At 42.0% G+C, this 16,243-nt stretch overlaps 1 protein-coding gene across 1 annotated transcript; it reads right to left on the reverse strand.

Moving 5' to 3' along the window:
* Nucleotides 1-13,419: 13,419 nt before the first annotated feature.
* On the reverse strand, nt 13,420-15,952 carry LOC142167080 (uncharacterized). The gene is made up of 5 exons (XM_075227238.1): nt 15,935-15,952; nt 15,476-15,712; nt 14,631-14,757; nt 14,201-14,411; nt 13,420-13,774 (listed from the first exon to the last, which is right to left on the reverse strand). Exons 1-5 carry the CDS (start codon nt 15,950-15,952, stop codon nt 13,420-13,422), a joined length of 948 nt encoding a protein of 315 aa, XP_075083339.1.
* Nucleotides 15,953-16,243: the final 291 nt, after the last annotated feature.

The following is a 16,243-nucleotide window of genomic DNA, read 5'->3' on the forward strand; positions in this document are numbered from 1 at the left end:
TCTATCCAGGCTAAGTATCTCTGGTTGACCTTGCAACGATCATCCCGCTGCTAATGTGTGGAATGCCAAGTAGGCGGAATAGGTACAAGCTGGTGTCGACCAAACTGTCAAAGGACTCGCTCGGTTATATGATGCTCAACTATATCGAGACATATAAGTGGGATCGAAGACATACACATAGCTCGACCACGGGAGAAATAATCTAGCAATCCAACTATTAGTGTGTCATTGTATGGCCTCCATATGAAATATTTGTTAAACAAAAGAATCGTGAGTTAACTCAAGACATATCAAGCCAGGCCAAGTAAACTTAAGTATATATATACCTGAGCATCTTCAAGTAAATCCAACAGATCCCTGTAATAAAGGAGATGATGTCGAGCCTCGACCTCACGGGCATGGCCTCGCCTAACTACGCACCTCCTAGCTAGTGCGAGAAACGGTGGGAGTGGTGCATCTGGAGCTATCGGTGGCAGATGTGGCTAGAACTGCAGGAACCGTCCAAGCAGTTAGGTGGAGGGTGTGGCAGAATCATGCCATACCTCTGGTCCCAATCCTCTCTCTGGGCCTCTAAACAGGCCAAATATCTCTGGTCGACCTTGCAGCGATCATCCAGCTGGTAATGTCTGGAATGCCAAGTGGGCGGAATAGGTACAAGCTGGTGTTGACCAAACTGTCGAAGGAATCGCTCGGTGGCATAATGCTCGACTATATTGAGACATATAAGTGGGACCGAAGACATCCACATAGATCGACCTCGGGAGCAATAATCTGGCAATCCAGCTATGAGCGCATCGCTGTATGACCTCCATATGAACTATTTATTAAACACAAGAATCGTGATTAAACGCAAGACATATCAAGCCAGGCCAAGTAAACTTAAGTATATATGTACCTGAGTGTCTTCAAGTAAATCCAACAGATCCCTATAATAAGGGAAGATGTTGTCGAGCCTCGACATCGCGGGCATGGCCTCACCTAACTACGCACCTCCTAGCTAGTGGGAGAAACGATGGAAGTGGTGCATCTAGAGCTATCGGTGGCAGATGTGGCTGGAACTGCAGGAACCGTCCAAGCGGTCAGGTGGAGGGTATGGTGGAACCATGCCATACCTCTGGTCCCAATCCTCTATCTGGGCCTCTAGCCAAGCCAAATATCTCTGGTCGACCTTGCAGTGATCATCCCGCTGGTAATGTCTGGAATGCCAAGTGGACGGAATAGGTACAAGCTGGTGTTGACCAAACTGTCGAAGGAATCGCTCGGTGGCATAATGCTCGACTATATTGAGACATATAAGTGGGACCGAAGACATCCACATAGATCGACCTCGGGAGCAATAATCTGGCAATCCAGCTATGAGCGCATCGCTGTATGACCTCCATATGAACTATTTATTAAACACAAGAATCGTGATTAAACGCAAGACATATCAAGCCAGGCCAAGTAAACTTAAGTATATATGTACCTGAGTGTCTTCAAGTAAATCCAACAGATCCCTATAATAAGGGAGATGTTGTCGAGCCTCGACATCGCGGGCATGGCCTCACCTAACTACGCACCTCCTAGCTAGTGGGAGAAACGATGGAAGTGGTGCATCTAGAGCTATCGGTGGCAGATGTGGCTGGAACTGCAGGAACCGTCCAAGCGGTCAGGTGGAGGGTATGGTGGAACCATGCCATACCTCTGGTCCCAATCCTCTATCTGGGCCTCTAGCCAAGCCAAATATCTCTGGTCGACCTTGCAGTGATCATCCCGCTGGTAATGTCTGGAATGCCAAGTGGACGGAATAGGTACAAGCTGGTGTTGACCAAACTGTCGAAGGAATCGCTCGGTGGCATAATGCTCGACTATATTGAGACATATAAGTGGGACCGAAGACATCCACATAGATCGACCTCGGGAGCAATAATCTGGCAATCCAGCTATGAGCGCATCGCTGTATGACCTCCATATGAACTATTTATTAAACACAAGAATCGTGATTAAACGCAAGACATATCAAGCCAGGCCAAGTAAACTTAAGTATATATGTACCTGAGTGTCTTCAAGTAAATCCAACAGATCCCTATAATAAGGGAGATGTTGTCGAGCCTCGACTTCGCGGGCGTGGCCTCACTTATTTACCCACCTCCTAGCTAGTAGGAGAAACGGTGGAAGTGGTGCATCTGGAGCTATCGGTGGCAGATGTGGCAGGAACTGCTCCGAGGCCCAAACCTAATATTTATTGTGGACATAAAATTTAATTCATTTTTTACTATCTCTGTTATAATCGTGAAAAGAATCGACTATGTTATCACCTTTAGCAACGGTATAAAACCAGCAACGTCTCTCACGGTGCCCATGGACGACCGACATAGCTGCCTATAAAGGTAAGCTACAACAACTCCACCATTAGTTGTAGAAATCGCAAGCTGACTAGGTTTTCCGAAGTGTTCGGGAACAGAATACCACCAAACATCATCAACAACATCATCCTCGTCTGTTGGTCGATATCCTCTAGCACTGAGTCATCAGTAATCTCCGCGTGCAGCGCCACCAGTTGTTGCCTAACGGGCGTCAGCTGCGATCGACCGGTACCACTCAAAGCAGTAGGCTCCGCAAGCTGGAAACCAGTGAGCCTCTGCAGCATATTTAGGTAGTCCTCTCTTGTATAGTCCCTAAGAACATGCGGGTAAGCTACATGCATACCATCAACGAGCAACCCGAATATAACCTCCATGTGCTCTAGCTTGATGGTAGCCTCTCTGATAGGTAGATAATGTGTGTGTCTCCGGTCGCCACCGCCTATCATAGCCGTGATCAGGGCCCAATCGAATTGTAATCGGTCGATCTCCATAATCCGGTAAAACTTCATCCGTTGAAGGCGTCTAACTGTACGGGGATGTAGTGGGTGGTCCCTAATGAACTTCCAAAAATCGTCTTTATGTCTGGGGTGGAAGGTCTGGAACAGAAACTGTCCATCCTATATGTGTGAAGACTTATGGTTGCCCTGAAACAACAATAGCTCTCGAATAGCAGGTCCAGGATGCACAGGGGGAAGCTCCATGACAATGTCTGTAAATTACAATAACAACAACAACAACAACCCAGTAAAATTTCACTAATGGGGTCTGGAGAGGGTAGTGTGTATGCAGACCTTACCCCTACCCCGAAGGAGTAGAGAGGCTGTTTCCGAAAGACCCTCGGCTCAAAAAAATAAAAAGACAAAATAACAAAATGACAAAAAGGAAACAATATTAGTATCACAACAACAATCATAGGATAAATAGGAACACCATGAAATCCAGAAGAAAGATGCAAAGCAAAGGGAGACAATATTAGTAAATATTAGTATCACCATAACAATCATAAGAAAAATAGGAACACCATGAAATCTAGAAGAAAGATGCAAAGCAAAAGCAATAGCTAGTAAATAGGACATGCACTGAAAAGCGAAATAGTAAGCCACAACATTGCCAATAGCTATATTAGACAAAAACCCTATATGGCTAGTCCCACAATGGTATGAAGTAAGGCACGACTCAACTACCTCCTAACCTACAACCCTAATACTCGACCTCCACATCTTCCTATCAAGTGTCATGTCCTCGGAAATCTGGAGCCTCACCATATCCTGCCTGATCACCTCTCCCAATACTTTTTAGGTCGCCCTCTACCTCTTCTCGTGCCATCCACAACCAGTTGCTCACACCTCCGTACCGGAGCATCTGGGCTTCTCCTCTGAATATGTCCGAACCATCTAAGCCTCGCTTCCCGCATCTTGTCATCAATGGGAGCCACATGCACCTTCTCCCTGATATCATCATTCCTAATCTTATCTATCCTAGTGTGCCCGCACATCCACCGCAATATCCTCATTTCTGCCCCTTTCATCTTTTGGATATGTGAGTTCTTGACGGGCCAACACTCGGCCCCATACATCATGGCCGGTCTAACCACCGCTTTATAAAACTTACCTTTGAGTATCGGTGGCACTCTCTTGTCACACAGGACTCTAGATGCTAACCTCCACTTCATCCATCCTACCCCAGTACGGTGTGTGACATCCTCGTCGATCTCCCCTCCCCCTAGATAACCGAACCAAGGTACTTGAAGCTGTCTCTACTCGGGATGACCTGCAAATCAAGCCTCACATCCACGCCCTCTTCCCCTGGCTCAGTGCTGAACTTACACTCCAGGTATTCCGTCTTCGTCCTGCTCAGCTTGAAACCTTTAGACTCAAGAGCCTGTCTCCAAACCTCCAACCTCTCGTTAACACCGGCTCGCGACTCATCAATCAGAACTATGTCATCGGCGAATAGCATGTACCATGGCACATCCCCTTGAATATGGTGTGTTAACGCGTCCATCACCAGGGAGAAGAAGAATGGACTGAGCGCAGAATCTTGGTGTAACCCCATTATAACCGAAAAATGCTCAGAGTCGCCTCCTACTATCCTAACCCGAGTCTTAGCCCCATCATACATGTCCTTAATCGCCATAATGTAGGGAACCGATACACCTTTTGCCTCCAGGCATCTCCAGAGAATTTCTCTAGGAACCTTGTCATACGCTTTCTCTAGGTCAATAAACACCATGTGCAGATCCTTCTTCCTCTCTCTGTATAGTTCCACCAACCTTCTAACAAGGTGTATAGCTTCTATAGTCGAACGATCCGGTATGAACCCAAACTGGTTGTCGGATACAGACACTGTCATCCTCACCCTCGCTTCAACCACCCTCTCCCACACTTTCATGGTATGACTCAGTAATTTGATACCCCTATAATTGTGATAACTCTGGATATCACCTTTGTTCTTATACAATGGAACCACCGTACTCCACCTCCACTCATCCGGCATCCTCTTTCCCTTAGAAATGATATTAAACAACCTAGTCAACCACTCCAAACCTGCTCTCCCCACACACTTCCAAAATTCCACCGGAATCTCGTCTGGCCCGGTCGCTCTGCCCCTACTCATATTACGCATAGCTCCCACGACCTCCTCAACCTCGATACGCCTGCAGTACCCAAAGTCACTGTGACTCTCGGAATGCTCCAATTCGCCTAGCACAATATCCCGATCCCCTTCTTCATTCAGAAGTTTATGAAAGTAAGTCTGCCATCTCCTTTTAATTTGGGCATCTTCCATCAATACTTTACCATCTTCGTCCTTGATGCATCTCACTTGGTCCAAATCCCGAGCCTTCCTCTCTCTCAACTTGGCCAGCCGGAATAACTTCTTTTCCCTACCTTTTTTCCCCAGTTCCTCGTACATACGACCATAAGCCGCAGTCTTAGCCTCTGTGACCGCCAACTTAGCTTCCTTCTTAGCTGCCTTATACCTCTCCATGCATACTCGCCTCTCCTCCTCACCTATGCTCCCCACTAACTTCAAGTACGCTGCCTTCTTTGCTTCCACTTTACCTTGGACCACTTTATTCCACCACCAGTCTCTTTTGTGCCCACCAGATACGCCTGTCGAGACCCCTAACACCTCTCTCGCAGCCTCCCTAATATAGTCTATTATCGCTGATCACATAGTGCTCACGTCACCACTACTCCTCCAAGCTCCCATAGCCGAAAACCGCCCCTCCAACGCTTGGGCTTTATCCTTAGTTAAGGCTCCCCACCTGATTCTCGGTCTTCCTCGAGTAGACCTTTTCCTCCTCTTTAACATAATACCAATGTCCATCACCAAGAGTCTATGCTGCGTCGCGAGTATCTCACCCGGAATCACCTTGCAATCCTTGCACAACCCTCTGTCACACCTCCTGAGGAGGAAAGAATTAAATATTTAATCTTCATAAATAATCATGATATATTTAATAATTATTCATATAAATATACTTAGGTTGGTAAATTTTCTATATTATTATTTCATATGTTAGTTTCTTACATTGTTTGACTAAAATTTGGCAGGTTTTGTTTGAACTGTCATTTATTTTTCAGATATTTTGGGTTTATATGAGACTTAAATACTTAATTATCATAAATAATCAAGATATATTTAATAATTATTCATATAAAACATACCACGAACTTAATACTAAATAATATTCAATTTATTTCATTCGTAACGATTTTTTTGTTAACTTTTACATTTTGCCCCAAAAATCCGGCAGCGTCTCTTTTGTAGTGTCAACTAATTATTTTATGATTCATATCTAATATTTGATATTTATCTAGTACATTTAGTTCATAATTGAGTACTCTAACCGAGTTAGTTAATGAGGGCACATAATTTTCATTCTAAACTAAAGAATCCTAAAGACCACTAAAGTCACACTACTGTAAATGGTATGTAGTTAGTTAACGAGGGCACGTAGTCAACTATCATAGGCTAAAAATTATTATCAGTTTTTTACTACCCTAAAGGATACCACATAATAATTAAAGACACAATATAACACTATAGGGCACAAAACAATAATAAAGTCACATATTATTATACGTACAATACTAAAGTCACATATTATTATACGTACAATACTAAAGTCACATATAACACTAATTATTCAATAAAATAATAATATATAATTTTCATAATTTTTTAGCATATAAATAAACTAATCCGGATAAAAAACAAAAAAATAATTATATCACAAAACGATCACAAAAAACATACAACACAATAAAAATAACTAATTAGTACTTTATATACATGAGTTTTACTAAAAAGTAAGTCGGAATACCTCGATTTAGAGTTTTTTGAATTGTGAAAAATTGATGATTTGATCACCGAGACCACCAATAGAAGAAATGCACTACACGACAACGCTTTAGATCCAGTGTTAGCTCGCTAAAATATGGAGGGGACATAATTTTGGAGGACGAGTGGGCTCCAATGGAGATTTTTGCTCAAAAAATTATGTTATGTCAGTTAAGCGCAGAAGAATTATTGGTGAGCCCACAAAATATGTATAGCGCGGTAATAAAAAGTGCTATACCTCCTGTCTTTTCAAATTCAGGTATAGCGCTTCCCGTATATGCACTATACTTATATTTTAACCACTTTTTAAAATTCAAATATAGCGCACGGGTTGCATGAGCTATACCTCAACGGACAAACTTATCGTTAAGGTATACCGTAATCAACCCATGTATTATATATAAATTGGTTATCCGTTTGATTTTTTTACCCTATTTTTATGCTTTGAGTTAAAAAAATAATATTTTGGTTCCGGGGCCTAAAATGGTAACCTATTCCTATAATTGGAAAAAGTGAGACAGCGAGTTTCTAGGATAACTCAAAAGCTCGTAGGCTTTCTCTGATTTTACTGTAGAGTTACGTTACAAGTAACAAGACAAGAGTTGACCCCTAATTCCATGCGCAATGCTTTGAAGAACTACAAAAGAGATCTTTCTTTGCACTCATTGGTTACATTCTTTACTAAGTTTTCGTAAGGCAACGATATGTATTACTACTATAATAACCAGATGTAAAGTTAATATAATGTAGATCAAAGATCCTTCATATGTATATTGACAAATCATTATTAAAACATTCTTCTTCCTATAGTGAATAATAACTAATTAGTCTAATATTGCTATTTGGATTCTCCCCCGATATACCTTATAAGTTTGCTTAGAGGACACAGGGAAACATGGAGTTGAATGCTTGTGAGTTGTGACAAAAAATAGCAAAAAATAAAATAAATCATCTTGTATAGGCAAAAAGGAAGCCTTACGCTAAAGGTTAATGCTGAAATGTTGATTCTATTCAAATCTCATAAACATGAGCTCTTTTGTTTAAAATAATACTGCTATCAAGTTATACATGTTAAAAGGCGCTAGTTGCCACAAAATGTTAAATATTGTTACATTTATAGCTCATAAAAAAGGTATTTCGTTACACAAAATATCTCGTGTTCACACAAATTTCGAGAAAGATCAGCACCCAAGGGTGGTGATTTAATCTACCTAAATTTATAGCGCATGACACAAACAAAAAAGTTAAATCAAAGAGAAAAGTCGAATGGTTAACGAGGCAAAATAGCAGAAATTGAAAAGGGGGCAGAAAGATGGAACGTGAGGGACCAAATGGCAAATAGTTTGAGCTGACGAAGAAATATCTGAAAAGAATGAAAAGAAAGAGGCGTGGCTTCTCGAGCAGGAGAATGGAAGTGAAAACAAATAAATGCATCACGTATGCTTTAATTCACGTTTTTACTAAGTCACTTCAGTTTGTAACTTTTTAAAATTAAGTTAATTTTATTTAATATAAATATTTAGTTTATATACAACGACAGTGTAGTTAATTTTTATACTACAATATATTTTAGTTTATTATACCCGATTATTTATTTTATTTTTTATATTATAGTAGTAACTTTTCTTATTATTACAGATCATCTTAACTGGATGATATAAAAATTACACATTGAAAAGTGAAGATAATGTTTTTGCTACCAATTGCGGCTGATGGATTTCGCGCGTGCTTGCATCGTTCAGATCAAAGATAAAACAAAGCTTTGACAATTTATATTAGGCTTCCACTTTTAAGACAAGCCTCCTAACCACTTTCGCGACGGTGTGCCCGTTTTTCCGCTAGTCACGGGTTAACACTCCCTATAACATAATTTTTATATAACACTCTATCATTATAAAAGTTTTTTTTTTAAATCGATCTTTATATTATGTTATATATATATATATATATATATATATATATATATATCTTCTTTAACAACGCTTCACTATGGCAGCAAAAAAATATCGGAACAAATAAGATTGTTATAGAGATGCTTGACTGTATTAATTACTCATTTACTCACCTAATTATATTGTCAAAATCTCTCTTTTTATGTTGTTTTAATGCGTCTTACAAGAAAAAAAATACGAAGTTAGCTTTCACTTACGATTGATAATTATAATCTTTATTATTGCAATTCAGAACAACTAAAATAGTGAGAGCAAGAACTTAATTTCATTTCTTCGAAGTTATTCAAAAACATTCTAATTGGTAGTTTTTCACCACCTTTAATGAAAACCAGCTCAGTAATTTGGACAGTAATAGATATAATATAGTGGGAAAAAAATAGATACTAACTTGTAACGACCCGATCTGTCGTTTTGAGCATTTACACTTCGCTCGGTTGTTTGAGGGCATGAGTAGCTCCGTATGATGCATTATGACTTATGTGAATTATCGATTTTAATTTTCAGGTTATTCGGAATCGAATTGGAAGAATGGATTTCATGGTTGAAGCTTTAAACTGGGATAATTGATCAAGTTTGACTTTTTGTGAATTTGAACCCGGAAGGGAGTTTTGATGGTTCTGTTAGCTCCGTTGGGCGATTTTGGACGTAGGAGCGCGTTCGGATTTTGATTCAGAGGTCCGTGGTTGATTTTGGCTTGAAATGGCGAAAGTTGAATTTTTGGGAAGTTTGACCGGGGGGTTGACTTTTTGATATCGAGGTCGGAATCCGATTCTGGAAATTGGTTTAGCTTCATTATATTATTTGGGACTTGTGCGAAAAATTTGAAGTCATTCCGGATTGATTTACTATGTTTCGGCACGAGTTATTGAATTTGAAAGTTCAAAGTTCATAGATTTCGATTTGAGGTGCGATTCGTCGTTTCGATGTTGTTATGCGTGATTTGAGGCCTCGAGTAGGTCTGTATTATGTTATTGGACTTGTTAGTATATTCGAATCGGGTCCCGAGTGGCTCGAATGAGTTTCGGACGAGGTTCGGATCAATTTCGTTGCATATTGCATTGTTGAAGGCTGCTGGTTCTGGTGTTTTCGCACCTACGGAAATGGGCTCACATGTGCGACAAAGGCGTCGCAGATGCGAGATGAGAGCTGGATGAGGAGGCCTGATCACGCCCAACTATGCCTTGTAAAAAGGACTAAGCGGTCGCTACAAATATAATCCGGTTCAAGTCAGGAGTCGAATCCCACAGGGAACTAACCTATTTACTACAACTTTTAACAAATGCTAATGATAAGCTCAGACAATTTTCAAATGCAAGTGGTTCAACTAAGAAATGCCTATATCACTTCCCAGACAAAACAAGACTACTATTTCGCTTTGCAGACACACAGGGCAAGTTCTAGGCATCAAATATCGTGCACAGAACACAACAAGCCTCACACACACATGGCACATGACTCACTCCAGATCGGATCATCAAACACTTAGATCAAAGTACTTAAGCCAAATTAAGAACATACAGTTTAAGGCATTCTTACAAGAGTCAACAAATGAGCCTAAGCGTCACACTAAGTACCCGCTATATTCAAGGTATTACAAAGTTAAGAGATCCTATTCTAATCCTACCCATAGCCCATAAGTTCCTAACTAAAAAATAAAAATTAACTACACCCGGTTTAAATAAAACCCTTGAAAAAGAATCGTGGTTTAAAGAAAAACCAAGGGGGAATTGATACACTATTACAAAAGAAAATCCACGCTCACCGCACCATTTTTTACTTTTAACAATTTTTTTTTTCTTTCGACTTTAGTCCCTCAAGAAATCCGTCGAATGATATCCATCGTCGGGACAAGTCGAAAATGATTTATGTAAATAAACTACGAAACTATTTAACATACAACATACAACAAAGTATCCCCCACCCCACACTAAAAAAGATGGCATGTCCCCATGTCATACAAAATAAAGTAATGTGAGGTAAAAGAACTTTCCTGGTGGATCAGTCTTGATCGGAGACAGTGCCAGGGTCGAGATGACACGCCCTCCTCAGCGTACGCAGCCAGCCCATGATTTTCTTCTCTAACTTCGCATTTTGGGTGGCTAAGGCATCAACTCTACCCCCTAATTCTGTGACGGAAGTGCGCAGCCCTGCCATATCTTGTTCTAAGGCTGTCATCCGTGTACTCCGTCTGACCTGGGATGGTCCTTCAGCCGCTGCAGCTTGTTCCTGTGGGGGTGAGGCAGGTTCAACCTCCTCCTTCCCTTTATCGCCCTCTTCTAACGCATTAGAATCGTCACTATGAGTTGCCCTAGGTGCCACCGGGTCTTTCCCGATGGTCACTTTGTCTGCACGAAACTTTGCTTCTTTCTTCACCATGCCATCCGCATTTGGGTTCTCAGGCACCCTTGATGTCCGGCACAATCTAGTGACCAGAGAGGGGAAAAATAACCCATACCTCTTCAGTGGTGAATGGGCGAACATCTCATACTGAATAACCTGGGCCACATCAAAATCGTGGCCATTCACGAAGCACCAGATTAAGGCAGCTCTCAGACCATTTACCTCCGTGGTGTTGTGGGACGGCAGCAAGCGATTGTTGATGATGTGCAACCAGCACTTTCCTTCAAAAGTGAGTGAGGCAAAGTGTAGTTCTGAAAAAACTGTTCCATGTGATGGGTTCTCGCTTATAAGTATCATAGAAATCCTCCTCCCCATTGAATACAGGCAATCGATACACTTTCCTGATGGCTTCTATCGAGGTATCCACCCTCGTGTCTCGTACAATGCCTATTTTATCCTCATGTTCGGGGCAGTAGGCATAGAACTCCCGGACAAGAATTAAGTTACCCTCCTCCGGCTCTTCGAAAAAGCTGTCCAACCTGCGCCTGATCAACTCCTGATACATATTAGGGCACTTATCTTGGAGGGATACCCTGTCAATACCCATTTTCGGTAAATGTGTTTTAGTGGCCTTCAAACTGAAACGGTCTTGGGCAGCTTTGGAGACAAACCTGGTACGATCAAACTGAGCTGCGCTGGCCGGTGCCCGTGCCCGGGATGAACCTCTATGACCACTTGACGAGGCTCCAGTGGTGCGTATCTTCTTCAAAGGTCTCATGGTACCTACACAACAAACAGTACTATCAGTAATCGGCGGAATATGGGAACCAATGGCGGTTACTCAGACTTCACTCGCACAATTGGTCATAATTTACATTCAAACTTATTGTGGCAATTCAACAAACACTTAAGGTGCATATACCCCCCAAGTTACCCAAATCCCCAATTAAACTTCCATTCCTTACAAACTCAACAATGTCTTCCCCCAATTCCACCAAATCTATTAGCCTCACATGCCACATATATACTACAATCCTAAACCAAGACAAGAGTTCCCATGCTTCTACTATCTTACACATATAATAGCAAAGGAAAAGAATGGGAAAAAAAAAAATTAAAAAGAAAAAAAGAAAAAAAATACTAAGAAAGAGGAATAGAATCATGTTACTTACTTGGAGATCTTGGGAGGAACGGAGATTGGGGATTGGTTGAGTGGAGAAGAGGAGGAAGGAGAAGAAGCTTTGTTGATGAGAAAAATTTTGAGGGAGAGGGAGAGGGAGAGGGAGAGGGAGAGGGAAGGGTTTTAGATTTTGTTAAGGGGGAGGGAAAGAAGAAGTGGGGGAGTGGGCGGTTGGGGGAGGGGGGGATTAAGTAAAAAAAAAACTACATAATAGGAAAGAAAAGAAAAGAAGAGAAAAGGAAGAAATAATAATAATAATAATAAATTCTGAACCTGGTACCGCCTAATCCGCGGCCTACTCCGCGGTCCAATCCGCAACCGCGGATGAGGAACAGTGAGGGGGACAAAATTCGCGCCCCAATCCGCGGTCAAGTCCGCGGGCGCGTACGGGGAGGCAGTGGTCTGTGCAAAATCCGCGACCTATTGCGCGGTCCAATCCGCGGCCGCGGATATCGATCTCCAGCAATTTTTTGTCTTTTTCGCACTTTTACCTATCTCTGGGTTAATTTCGTCCCCCGAATCCTTCCGATATGCATAATTTTATCCCTGCATATTAGTAGATCGGTCAATGGCGTTCAAAATCAATTACAAAAATAAGAGTAAAGAAAAATAATGGGTTGCCTCCCAAAAAGCGCTTGAGTTAACGTCGCGACACGACGATTTACAACAAATCATGGGTTGCCTCCCAGGATGTGCCTGATTTAACGTCGCGGCACGACGCAAGCTTTCATTATTACTCTTCGCTTGCGTATTGGGGATCTTCCAAAGATATCACCACTCTATCCCCCTTTTCTTCGACCATTCCAAGGTAATGTTTTAACCTTTGCCCATTCACTGTGAACTTATTTGTCCCATCTTCAGATTCAATTTCTACAGCTCCACTTGAGAATACTTGCACCACTCTGAAGGGTCCTAACCATCGGGACTTCAACTTACCCAGAAACAATCTCAATCTCGAGTTGTATAACAACACTAGATCTCCGGGTTTGAAGTTCCGATCTAGAATGTGCTTATCATGCATCATTTTCATCCTTTCTTTGTACAATCTTGCATTCTCAAATGCATGGAACCTGAATTCCTCGAGTTCATGTAACTCAGTGACTCTGCTGTTGCTTGCGGTCTCCATATCCAAATTCAACTGCTGCAGTGCCCAAAGGGATTTATGTTCGAGCTCTACCGGAAGATGGCATGATTTTCCAAATACCAACTTATATGGTGACATACCAACTGGAGTTTTAAATGCTGTGCGGTATGCCTATAATGCATCATCCAGCTTCTTTGCCCAATCAGTCCTTGTCGTATTCACTGTCTTGGTCAGGACACTTTTGATTTCCATGTTAGACACTTCAACTTGCCCGCTCGTCTGTGGGTGGTAAGGTGTGGCTACCTTATGGCGAACTCTATACTTTTCCAACAGCCGTGCGAACACTCTATTGCAAAATTGGGTTCCACTATCACTGATTATAGTTCTCGGGGTGCCAAAACGTGTGAAGATGTTTTTCTTTAGGAAGCTTGTCACCCTTTTTGCATCATTGGTTGGGAGAGCCACCGCTTCAACCCATTTGGAGACATAGTCAACTTCTACCAATATGTATTTGTTACCATATGAGCTGACAAAAGGCCCCATAAAGTCAATCCCCCACATGTCAAAAACCTCCACCTCTTGAATTGTGGTCATCGGCATCTCGTGACGTCGAGATATGTTGCATGTCCTTTGTCACTCATCACAACGTTTTACCCAAGCATGGGCATCCTCGAACAGAGTTGGCCAATACAACCCCGATTCCAACACTTTTGCTGCTGTCCGTATTCCTCCAAAGTGTCCACCATATGGTGAAGCATGGCAAGCCTGCAAAACAGAAGGTTGAACTTTCTCGGGGATACACCTCCGGATCATGTTATCTATACATATTCTAAAAAGTAGAGGTTCATCCTAATAATAAGATTGACAATCACGAAAGAACTTTTTCTTTTGAATTGAAGAGAGTTCATAAGGTACAATACCGCTTGCTAAATAGTTAGCAATATCCGCATACCATGGCGTCTCCTCCATTGTCACAGCGAGTAACTGTTCATCCGGGAATGTCTCTATTATATCTTCAACCTCCATCTTCTTTTCATCTCCTTCCAACCTTGAGAGGTGGTCTGCCACTTGATTGTTCGTCTCTTTTATGTCACGGATTTCCAGCTCGAATTCTTGTAGCAAAAGAACCCAGCGGATTAAGCGTGGCTTTGACTCCTTCTTTGCTATCAAGTACCTAATTGCTGTATGGTCAGTATAAATAATAACTTTTGAACCAATTAAGTACGACATGAATTTGTCGAAAGCAAACACTACAACCAATATTTTCTTTTCCGTTACGGTGTAATTGAGTTGTGCATCGCTGAGCGTCCTGCTTGCATAGTAAATTGGGTGCATCATCTTGTCTTTTCACTGCCCTAAGACTGCTCCTATAGCATAATCACTGGCGTCGCACATCAGCTCAAACGGTTGCTCCCAGTTAGGTGCAACAATGATGGGTGCAGTTACCAGTCTCTTCTCCAGCTCCTCAAATGTCAATGTGCAATTATTAGAAAACACTAAAGGCTGGTCCTTTTAAAGAAGTTTACATAAAGGGTTAGCAATCTTGGAAAAATCTTTTATGAATCGCCTGTAGAACCCGGCGTGCCCAAGGAAACTTCTCACTGCTTTGACCGAAGTAGGCGGTGGCAATTTCTCAAAATCACATCAACCTTAGCATTGTCGACCTCAATTCCCTTACTGGACACTCGATTCCCCAAAACTATTCCTTCTTGTACCATAAAATGACATTTTTCCCAATTCAGCACCAAATTTGCCTCCACACATCTTTTGAGCACTCTTCTTAAATTGTGAAGACAATCTTCGAATGAATCCCCCAACACGTAGAAATCATCCATAAACACCTCCATAATATCTTCAACCATATCAGTGAAAATGGCTAACATGCACCGCTAGAATGTAGCCGGCGCATTGCAAAGTCCAAAAGGCACTCTCCGAAAGGCAAATATGACATACAGACAAGTGAAGGATGTTTTCTCTCTGTCTTCAGGGGCTATTGAGATCTGGTTGTACCCCGAATATCCATCCAAGAAATAGAAGTGAGACCGCCCTGCTAACCTGTCCAATATTTGGTCAATGAAAGGCAAGGGGAAATGGTCCTTCCGAGTGGCTGTGTTCAATTTATGATAATCCATGCAAATCCTCCACCCCGTGACTGTACGAGTCGAGATCAACTCGTTAGTACGACCGTCATTCCTCCCTTTTTCGGCACACACTGAACAGGGCTGACCCAGTTGCAGTCAGAGATGGGGAAGATGATACCCGCATCCAGCCACTTGATCACTTCCTTCATCACCACCTCTTTCATATTTGGGTTCAGCCGTTGTTGATGCTCTCTGGAAGGTTTGTATCCCTCTTTCAAGAGAATGTTATGCATACAAAAGGCTGGGCTGATACCCTTTATGTCTGCCATAGTCCAACCAATGGCAGTCTTACATTCTTGTAACACCTGCAAGAGTTGCTCTGCCTGCACAACTAGCAAACCAGATGATATAATAACAGGTAAAGTAGAATTAGGCCCTAAGAAAATATACTTGAGGCGAGATGGAAGCGGTTTCAGGTCCAACTGTGATGGCTTCTCTATTGATGGTTTTGCAGGTGGTGTTGCTCTTTCTTCTAAGCGTAGGGGCTCGAACTAAGGTTCCCTTTTCCAGAACCCTTGACCCTCTTGAGCCATGACCTACTTTGCCAGCCCTTCACCATCCATCTCTTCCAAATTCATCAAACAGGCTTCTAGCGGATCCCTGACATTAAGGATCCCATCCTCCTATTGCAGTATCACATCCACAGCCTCCACTAGCGAGCCAGTTTGCAAATTCATTGGGTCTCCTCATGGATTGTTGAACGTTGAATATTATTTCTTCATTGTTCAACCTCATTTTCAACTCTCCAGTCTCACAATCAATCAATGCTCTCCCAGTGGCTAAGAACGGCCTTTCCATAATGATAGGTATCTCTTCATCTACTTGACAGTCAAGAATAACGAAGTCTACTGGGA

This window comes from Nicotiana tabacum, chromosome 12 (genome assembly GCF_000715075.1).
Source record: "Nicotiana tabacum cultivar K326 chromosome 12, ASM71507v2, whole genome shotgun sequence".
Classification (NCBI taxonomy): Eukaryota; Viridiplantae; Streptophyta; class Magnoliopsida; order Solanales; family Solanaceae; genus Nicotiana; species Nicotiana tabacum.

Bases quoted from the DNA above. Each gene is read 5' to 3' on its own strand.
- LOC142167080 (XM_075227238.1), bottom strand. The intron at 14,758-15,475 runs GTCAGCCCTGTT...CTTCTTTAAAAG, and splicing joins CCATCTCTGACTGCAACTGG to GACCAGCCTTTAGTGTTTTC. The intron at 13,775-14,200 runs GTATGCGGATAT...GCCTTTTGTCAG, and splicing joins ACAATGGAGGAGACGCCATG to CTCATATGGTAACAAATACA.